Source organism: Apis cerana, linkage group LG5 (assembly GCF_029169275.1).
Source record: "Apis cerana isolate GH-2021 linkage group LG5, AcerK_1.0, whole genome shotgun sequence".
NCBI classification, from domain to species: domain Eukaryota; kingdom Metazoa; phylum Arthropoda; class Insecta; order Hymenoptera; family Apidae; genus Apis; species Apis cerana.
The window spans coordinates 13,153,729-13,163,920 of NC_083856.1; the positions used below are offsets into that span (position 1 = coordinate 13,153,729).

The following is a 10,192-nucleotide window of genomic DNA, read 5'->3' on the forward strand; positions in this document are numbered from 1 at the left end:
GGAGAGGGAGAGAGAGAGAGAGCGGAGAGCACGCGGCGAAGCGTGTAATTGAGTCCCGTGCGCGATCGCTACTTTATCGACCCCCTTATGCCTACCCCGTTCCCTTCCCCCAACATCCAACCCCTTATTCTCCCTTTCTCTCTCTCTCTCCGTCTCCACCTTTCCCTCCCAAACCACCAGACACCGCTATTTTTTCCTATCCGATTTTTCTCCATCCGTCTTCATTTTCCGACGATCGGCATCGGCCGACACCGATCACCGAGGAACAGAGAAAAAGGAAGGGAAGAAATCGGCGTCCGTTCATCGTCCGCGCGCGAAAGGAAAATTTTCCTTCTCTCGGGGGAAGGGGGGGAGGCTTGATTAATATTATCGGATATCAGATTCCATTAGCGGCAGGAAGTTATTAAAATTACGTTTCAACAATCGTGGATTATCCGCGTCAACGAGTAACTATCGAAATAAACGTCTATATCTTGGATAAATTATTTAAACACGGTGTCCCGCCGAAGAAGGATCGGAGAGGCTTTATTTAGCCCTGACCGATTCGCGGCGAAAGACGAAAACGAACATTCGCGAATGTGGATAGAATGAAAAAAAATGTTCCGGGGAAAAAAAGAAGAAAAGAAAAAAAGAAAAGGAGAAGAGAGAGTATATATATTAGATGAGCAAATAAGTTTTTTTTTCCAAATTCAAGATTTTATTACGTAAATCAGGTACAAAATTATCCAATTGTTTCAGTCGGATAGATACGGCTTGTCCGTTGACTTCCGATCTATCTGCCAATTTTTCTCGCGATTGAGTCGTTCAGCGATTCCTCTAACTCACCTCATCAAATTTTCTCGGTGCACTTGAACGATCGTCGTCTTCCAAATTAAAATTTCCGATTTCAAATCTTTGCTACCACTTTTTACACGTTCTTCCCCCAGTGCAGCGCACAAACCATTTCATTAGCTTCGACAGTTGATTTCCAAATCTGCAAAAAGTATACAGTACGTTAAAATAACGCTTCTCGCACGCCATTTCGCTTGAAATTATCGCATAGAACTGGAAACTCTTAGAGCGCTCATCACGGCTCTTCTTAAAAACAAAAGAACGTTCTTTCAGATGGCAGCACAAACGGTAAAGTAATCCGAATTCGGTCAGAAGTTACGATCGTAGAAGAAAAGAGGAAGGAATTTACTTGCACATTTAATATATATATATATACATATGTACATATGTAGCCGCGTTTTTACGACTCTTTCTCCTATTTTCTCTTCCCCTCTCCCTGTTGTTGTTTCGAAGGATCGGTTGTTCGCGGTTTCGCAGTTGGAAACGGTGCGCTCTTTCTCTCGTCCCTCTCTCTCTCTCTCTCGAGAAGAAAGTTCGAGTTTTTACGAGTTGGCCGCAATTAGCGGAACCAACGATTCGTCGTGGGTAGAAATTTATAGTTATCGTTATCGGATCGGCGTTACTCGCGGCGTTGCTCGATTACCCGTGGCACACCGCGAGACCGGTGCTACTTTCGACTCTCGAGTAGAGAGGAGCCCCGTCCCTCGCCACGACAATTAACCAATTTTTGCGTAATTGCACGTTGCCGCCACGCACGAAGCTATTTCTCATTTCCCGCGGAGCAATTACGGTGAAACCACGATGATTATTTCGAGGCTTTCGCTCGGCGAACGATCGATCCTCGAAACGGTCATTAACCGATTGGAGGCGTACGTGCCCCGCTACGGGAGTCGGGTCGAGCAAGCAAAGGGTTGTAGCAGCTATTCGTAACAAAATTAAATTGATCAATCCCGCCGAGGTTGGAGGAGATGGACGCGTTACGGATCGCCTCTCGTCGACTCTTCCCCCTCTCCTCTTCCTCCCCTCCTCGTTCCGCTTCGAATACTCGATCCGCGATCCGCGAGCGTGGAAACCTCTCCTCCTCCTCCTTCTCCTCCTCCTCCCCTCCGACCTTTGTCGATTAACCGAACGCTAGTTTCCTACTTCGCTCTACCCACTCTGCACCCACGTAGTGGGTGGTAGTAGACCGATCCGCGTGGTAACGGAGAAATGATTTGATTAAAATGTAAAGGAGCTCTCTTTCCCCGGACCTTCTGTTCGCGCATTTCACGGTTCGCTTGTAAAAAGCGGCGGTGGCCGGTCGTTAGACAGATGCCGCTCGCTGCACTCAATGGCCTGAGAAATTGGATCGCGTTTCGACTCCCTACTCGTTCTCGATTTTCGTCCTCCTCTCTCTCTCTCTCTCTCTCTCTCTCTCTCTCTCTCTCTCTCTCTCTCTCTCTCCTCTCCTCTTTAAATCAGATCGATTTATCGAATCCCGCGAATCGAGCGGAGTTTCCTTTGTTTCTTCTTTTTCTTTTTTTTCTGTTCCTTTTTTTTTGTTTCGCGAGAAGAAAATCGGCGAGATAAAACGAAATCGGAGATCGCGGCGTTCGCGACGGTTGACGCGGTTGAGTCGGATCGTTGTTGGTCGAGATATATTAACTTCTCCTCCACTCGGCCCTCCTCCACACTGGGGAAATGGGGCAAAGACGGGAGAGAGGTATGGGCGTGAAGGCGAGCAGAAGGGTGAAACGAAGGGTGAAAAAGGGAGAGGGGGGGGGAGAGAGAGAGAGAGAGAGAGAGAGAGAGGAAGGTGAGCGTGTGGGTGGACGATCCGGGTCTGGTCTCCGTGGAGAAGCAGAAGGTGATACGGAGGCACGGAGAGTGGTAGGGATGGATCGGATCCTGGATGGTGGGAGCCGAGTTTTCTCCTTGGCGCGGTGGGGATGCCGATGAACACCGCGGTGAGTGACGCGAGAGGGGTTGGCAAAGGAGTCGAGGAACAAACCTGGTGGCAGCGATCAACGTGAGTAGACGACGCGCGCTTCTCTCCTTTCCTCTCCTCCCCCCTCCTCTCCTCTTGGTTGGGTTATCAGCCTGATGAGCCACTCGCCAACCTTTTCCCTTCGACCCCTCCTCCTCCTCCTCCTCCTCCTTCTTCTCCTTCTCCTTCTCCTTCTCCCCCGTTTCTCTCTCGCGCTTTTCCACTTCTTCTCGAATCTCCGTGTCTCGCCACCGAGGGAGAGACTTTTATCATTACCATCTATGGTCTATGCACGCCACTCGTACCACTCCACTCGTAACCAAGCTGTTCCTTCGTTTTGTTCTCGGAGGAAAAAGTGGTTACGCGTGGACCGCGCGTTTCCACCAGCATGGGCTATTTAACTTACTTATACGTTTCATGTTAAACGTATGCTCCGAGTTTCGCCATATGACGCTACCGATCTGGTCACGAGGGGCTGGTAACGATGGTGCAGGGGGAACACGAAGGTTTTGCCCTCTGCGACACGCGGTACGCGAGCATCGAACGATTTGTATTAAAATGAGCCGAACCGTATTTTCTTTTCTCGCGAAAGGAAGAAGGAAGGAAAGGATTCCCTTTATCCCGAGACGCGAAGTATGAATAATTACGCGTAGAACGAAACGAAACGAGACGCTCGTTAGAGTTGGTCTTCTCGATCCATCGAGATCGGGCTCTACGGAGGTATGCTTACCCCCCGTGGTTCGCTTCCATCGAAAATCCAGATCTGGTTGGTGACGACGACGACCACGACGATGACGACCAGTTGGTTGGTCGGTTGTCAACCGGACATGTTAAACGAGTACGGGTCCCTTGTTAAAGATAGAAAGGAAAGAGTCGAAACGCGATACGCGCGTATATACGCGCGATCACCGACGGTGATCAATCACTTTCAAACTCGTGCTCGTACAATGCGTGTCGTGCCACCAGAATCTGCCCGCTCCGGAGACCTATTGTTGCCACCCACGTTGTCTCCTCGCTTCTGCTTTCGTTCGCCAAAACCCTCCTTCAAACGCATCGAATACGCCTCGATTATCCCCTTCGCTTCGTCGCGATCATCCTCGTGTACGCGCTGTATTTACATGATGCTCTTTCTCGTTTCTCGATTGGCCGAATCCCAAAACTAATTTCTAACCAACGCTCTTACTTCCTACTCTTGTTCTCCCTCTTATCGTCGCTCGAAATTCCCTTCAATGTTGGAACGATCGTCGTCGAAAAAGCGAAAAAAGGGATATGCTTATCCGCGTCGAATCTTAACGAGAAGAAGAAGAAGAAGAAAAAAGGTTATGTTCGATATTCGCGAAAAAAGCTTCCCCTCCACTCTTTGTTTTATCTCGTCGTTACGCGACGAGACCCCACTACGATGCATCTAGAAATACACGTTGCGGATTTTATCGAAATTTTTCGTGTTCTGTGCGTTATCGTTTCTCTCGATATCTCCAAAAGTAGCCTCCCTATCAACAAAGTCGTACGTCTGGTTTCGTTCCAGGCAACCATCTTAAACGTTGACTCTTTTAAGAGCAACATTGTCCGTCGGTTAAAGGAAGAAGAGCACGAGACACGTGCCACTTATATCCATCGCGTTATCGCGCAACTTATACGCCTGGCTACAGAAAACCAGAACACTCAACCGTATTACGGTTGATTTTCGGCTGCACGGTATGATGCACGCATGTGTATCTCGATCGTTTCGTATCTCGTCTTCTTTCGGTCGGCTGCGTATTCATTTTTAAATGAAACACTCGCGGATAGCCTTAAAATCTTCGTACGACGATAAACGCGATACGAAGAAACGTAAGTACGTTTCATCGTTTCGTTGCATCTTATCCTTCGTATATAGACTGAAACGAAAAGGATCTTCTCTTTAACCTGTAAAATTAACACGCGCTGTTGTCGAAGGAAACTAACTAGTTGTCGCGAACTAACCTTAAAAAATCGATACTGTCTTAATGAGAAGAAGAGAAAATTGGGAAAAAGAATCTCCCTATATTACACGTATTGTCGGCATATGAAAAGAAAAAAACGGTATCGATATCGTGAAGAACTGAATCGCGATCAATTTGCAGACACAACTTCGTATATAAAAATTTCGTATCGCTCGATCTTATTCGTACGTTCCCAATTAATCGATGAACGAAATTCCGAGGGAAAACGCGCGCATGCCGCGTACAAACAGATCGATTTTCTCGTGGATGGAAGAATCGATCCGAAATGATTAGCGATAATGTCAAAAGAGACCAAAGGCACGTCCGTGATGAGTCCGTGACTGGGGTATGCTCTCTACATCGACTCGGCAAAGTTGCTCCAATACGACGATACGTAACCACGAATTCACGTAATTGAAGTAACTACAAGGCGCAACGCGCTGTTGTACGGCAATGCAATCGACACACCAGAGATAGAGAGAAATGCCACGGTTGAAACAAAAAGAGAAAGAGAAAGAGAGAGAGAGAATGGGAGGAGTTAATAGGAGAGAAAGGAAACGAAGGAGAAAAATAAAGGACGAGGAGAGGAAAATCTGTGCGATCCATGATGGATGAACAACATTGGTCGTATTACGTATCTATGATTCGATGTTTTCTCCGTTCGATCGACAAATAAGTTAGACTTTCTGTCTCTCGGTGTCTATATTACTTTCGTTTATACGTACATTTTCGAATATACGAGGGAATACGCATCGAATGATTTTTCAAAACGAAATTAAACTATATAGATAAGTAGAAAAAATAAGCTTGAATATTAATAATAAATAGAAAAAATAAACTTTGAATATTAAAAGTTCAGGATTAAAGAAAAACAATTTCTTATGCATAGTATAAATATATTTATATGAATATTTCATAATGCGATTGTGTCTACATATCGTGACACGTATAATGCTAATAAATGCCACCTCTTCACTGGATACGGAATATAAAAATCGATCGATGATGCTTTTTATAATGCTCGAATGTTCGTTGTTTCGTACATTTCGTACGCAAGCTCTTCGAATGTTTACTTTGCGCTCGCGCAAAATTCACTTGTATTTTTCCAATTCTCGCCACATGTATCCAGTTCGCATATCGTAAAAAGTTAATAGAAAAACACTAAGTATTGATATTTTGCTTATCAAATAATACAATATTCGTTGAAATAAATAATACGTAAACATGCAATTGTTGGAGAAACGAGCTCGACGCTCGTTTCGACCAACTGTCGCTATCATCTATTTAATCGCGTGTATTTTCGTCGAAAATTTAATTATATATAATACGACATTACTATTCGTTAATTGAAATCTTATAAAATATAAATGTCTTGTTATTATTATCGTCTCTCTTCCCTTCTTCTTATCATCTACCGATATTTATTACGTCATATCAGTGTGCATTTGTAACAAATGCTGATATGTACAAAATTAGACGCGAATATAGTATCAGTATTTGTCACAAAAAAAAATACGTTCTTATAAAAATCATTTATCATAGCTGCCATAGAATCTCGAAAAATCTATCAACAATTCATGCCTCGAAATATCCGTAATATTCGTAATTCAAAGAAAAAAATAACACTGTCGTTCATTTTTACGATGCCTATATCTCCTATTTGATTTCGTTGATCCCGGTACATGAACGCGTTGTTTCATTCGATTCGATTAAAAATTAATATTTTTTGATTTCTTTTCTTTTTCAAACTTTTTATCTTTTATATATATCCAAAAAAATGATTAGATGTATAATTGTATGTAACGTTTGAACGCAACCCAAAAACGCAAAAAATACTATTAATCGATAGCACCAATTGTTTTAATAGATTTTAAAATATTATTCTTTTTGGTAAAATTAAATCTTAATATCTTTCTCAAAGATAATATGGAAAATATTCGTGCAATATTTATTACGACTATATATTTGATATTATAAAATTGAAAAATTTCATCGAGATTGAGAAAACTTTTAATCGAAATTTCACGTTATATGGAATGTGATCGACACGATTATAATACGATAATTAAAAGTTCGTTTCAAATTGTCGCGTTGTATTATATTGGCGGCTATTAATCGATTTTAATATATCTTTCCCGGTAAAAGAAACGGTATTACGCACAGTTTCCGAATTTCTAACAAATTGCTTTAATATACTATGCATGAAATTTGCCGCTTCTCGTTATTACATGTATCTTTGTTTTCTTTCCGAATATCAATCCATTTTCATTGATGTTTCTTTCTTACAAAAGCGTACACTTTCTCTTCTTTACTGGCTCTGGAGGTTCTAAGGCGGCTAAAATAGCTTCATCAAACACATTTTTCAAACCTTTCTGAAATTTTTAAAACTATACGTTATTATTGAAAATATTATAACAAAATCGAGTATGTTCTTCTTCTTTAACGAATGTAAGTACTTACCTGCGTAAGAGCACTACATTCTACGTATTTCACTGCTTTTAATTCTTTGGCAAGCTTTTCCCCTTGCTCCGCGGATATTGGCTTTTGTTTATTCTTTGCCAATTTTTCGATAGTGGCAACATCATCTCTCAAATCGATTTGAGTACCAACCAATAAAAACGGCGTCCTTGGACAATGATGTGTTATTTCGGGTACCCACTACAATGAAACACACATGTACAATTGATAATTTTTTTCCTTCATTGTGCAAATTGAATTCAACGAAATAACAAACGTTAAACAATTTGAATAAAATGTAACCTTTTCTTTAACATTTTCAAAAGATGATGGGGAAACAACTGAAAAACAAACAAGAAATACATCCGTTTGGGGATAACTTAAAGGTCTAAGTCTGTCGTAATCCTCCTGACCTATAACACAATATAATATATGATAAAATATATCATAAAATATAAATTATATCATAAATATATATTGTTACAAATTTACCAGCAGTATCGAATAATCCCAATGTATATGGATCTCCACCGATCATTACTGTTACTGCATAATTGTCAAAAACTGTAGGTACATATTCGGATGGAAACTTATTGGTTGTATATGAAATCAAAAGACAAGTTTTACCCACAGCTCCATCTCCAACTACAACGCATTTTATCGTCTGCATTTTGATATTTCTTGTGTTACCTACAACTATATCACAAATATGTTTAGAATTAAAAAAGCAAAATAAGAATTTAAAGATATCTCATAATATTCAGTGATGATATGCCAATGTGATTTTCATAACAGCAAGAAAATAGATATCACTAAAAATTCTTTGATATTTTGATAAATAATTAATTCATTACTTTAAATATTTTTATATTTTACATTTTACACGAGATGAATTTAATAAAAAATCTTTCTCGTATATTATATACATTTATTTAAAAAAAGGTCTTTAATTAACCTCCAAACACATCATCGAATTTTTCGAATGTAAAAATCAAAGTATAAAGAATTAATCTATAATTCTTTATGATAACGATTATAACGTTAATCATGTTAATTTAAAATTCTCGAAAATACTATTATTTTATAAAATAAAATTATATTAAACAAACGATATGGGTATAAAATGATTACCTATAGTTGTATGTCCGTCATTAAAGGTTAAAATCGTAACTCATAATCTCAAAATGCAATGAACGCTTATATTAGGAATATATTGAAATAAGATAAAATATTAAAAGCGACATTTAATATTCCAAAACTATCAATCGTAATATATTTCATTGCATTTTATATTTATCACGAAATATATATTTCTTCTGACGAACTTTCATTTATGAATACTTGTCACACATGTTTAAAATCCAATACGCATGATAACGATTTTTAAGAAGAATATATCTAGTATAAGTCTAATTAAGATTATGTTAATAAAAAAAAGATAACAATAATAACAATTAAATTACTATGATTTATGCCATTTAAAAAAAATGATAAAAAAAAATGAAATCGTAACATTCCATTTAATAAATATTTAGTTTAGAGATCTTTACTTCGCTTGTATTATAAATAATTATTAATTATACATATATATATATATATATATATATACAAGTAATAAATGAAATCAAATTTAATCCATGGAATTTTTAGTGTAATCCTAATTTATTTCTATTACAAACATATTATGTTTATATCATTTTTTCATATATCGTAATATATTTTAAATATATATTTTTGTATTTTTTATGTTATTTTATATTTTTATACATATATATATGAAATATACTTTTATTCTTTCTTCGATTTTATAAATTTATTTTGTAATCTATTTTGCCGATAAGTTAAACAGATTAAACAGATTGAAAAATTTTGATCAACGCCATCTTGCGTTTTGACGCTCGAAGCTCCAAATTGTTATTGGCATAACAGAATATGCAAGGAGGTCATTTCGTGAAATCATTTCATATAAGAAGAGCAATATTAAAAGATATCATTAAAAATTAATTAATAACTAATTTTTTATTAAAAATTTTTGTACTTTTAAACTTGCATTTCAAAGCTAAAATCTCAAACAAGTTTCTAGTATAAATTTTAATAGATAATTAGAATTCATTTACTCGATTATAGATCGAGAATTTGCGACCAAGATGCTTTCTCTATGATGATCATTAATAAATAATTGAAAAAAATTTCTAATTAAAATTTATACGAGAAAATTATTTGAAGTTTTAGTTTTAAGATACAAGTTTGAAAATTCAGAAATTCTTCTAATTAATTGTTTATTAACAATTATCACGCAGAATATCATGTCGTAAATCAATTTTACAATTGAATAATAAATTATCAATCAAAATATTAATTAAATTATTTATTTAAACGATAGCAAACTTACATATGTATAAAATTAATAAAGTAGAAAGTGAAAATAGAAATGTATATATTTATATTTAAAAATAAATTCTATAATAACGAGAAATTAATGAAAAAACATATTGCGTATTAATGGCGTCGATCCAATGTGATATTAATCATTAATAAATAATTAATTAAAAAAAATATTATGCTAAAATTAATAGAAGAAATTTTTTGAAAATTTCATCTCATATAAACTTAAGAATGCAAAAATGAATAATAAAATAATAATAAAAAAATCGATTAATTAATTTTTGGAAAATTACGTTTCCGGAAGATATCAGGAATCGTATAAAATTTAATGGCACATCTTCTCTATTCTCGTAAAATGTTATTCCTCTTATGTACGAATACCTCTTTATATATTCTGTTATGCTAGTAACAAGTTTAAGTTTCGGATATCAAAACGTAAGATGGCGCCACGAATGCATATTTTATTATTTCCTTTCTTTGTCTAACTTTTAGTTAACAAAATGTACTTATTTCATGTTTCTATATATATCAAATTCTCGAGAATATTCTCAAATTTTTTTTATTTTTAAGAATAAAAATTTTTTACGTGGAA

At 37.2% G+C, this 10,192-nt stretch overlaps 1 protein-coding gene across 2 annotated transcripts; it reads right to left on the reverse strand.

The window, feature by feature from the left end:
* Positions 1 to 5,633: 5,633 nt before the first annotated feature.
* On the reverse strand, positions 5,634 to 8,608 carry LOC107999129 (cdc42 homolog). 2 transcript variants are annotated; one of them, XM_017058798.3, is made up of 5 exons: positions 8,347 to 8,608; positions 7,708 to 7,911; positions 7,519 to 7,628; positions 7,219 to 7,416; positions 5,634 to 7,130 (listed from the first exon to the last, which is right to left on the reverse strand). In XM_017058798.3, the coding sequence occupies exons 2-5, from the start codon at positions 7,883 to 7,885 to the stop codon at positions 7,041 to 7,043; spliced, it is 576 nt and encodes a 191-aa protein (XP_016914287.1). In that variant the 5' UTR covers positions 7,886 to 7,911; positions 8,347 to 8,608; the 3' UTR covers positions 5,634 to 7,040. The 2 variants fall into 2 exon arrangements, with proteins under 2 accessions (XP_016914287.1, XP_061931470.1); XM_062075486.1 differs by having other exon boundaries at positions 5,634 to 7,145; positions 8,347 to 8,583.
* Positions 8,609 to 10,192: the final 1,584 nt, after the last annotated feature.

What these genes read in the sequence shown, in the direction of transcription:
- LOC107999129 (XM_017058798.3), bottom strand. Translation starts at nt 7,885, where the DNA reads ATGCAGACGATAAAATGCGTTGTAGTTGGAGATGGAGCTGTGGGTAAA. An exon ending in GGGATTATTCGATACTGCTG is followed by an intron (nt 7,629 to 7,707) that starts GTAAATTTGTAA and finishes ATTGTGTTATAG; the next exon opens with GTCAGGAGGATTACGACAGA. An exon ending in TTGAAAATGTTAAAGAAAAG is followed by an intron (nt 7,417 to 7,518) that starts GTTACATTTTAT and finishes GTTTCATTGTAG; the next exon opens with TGGGTACCCGAAATAACACA.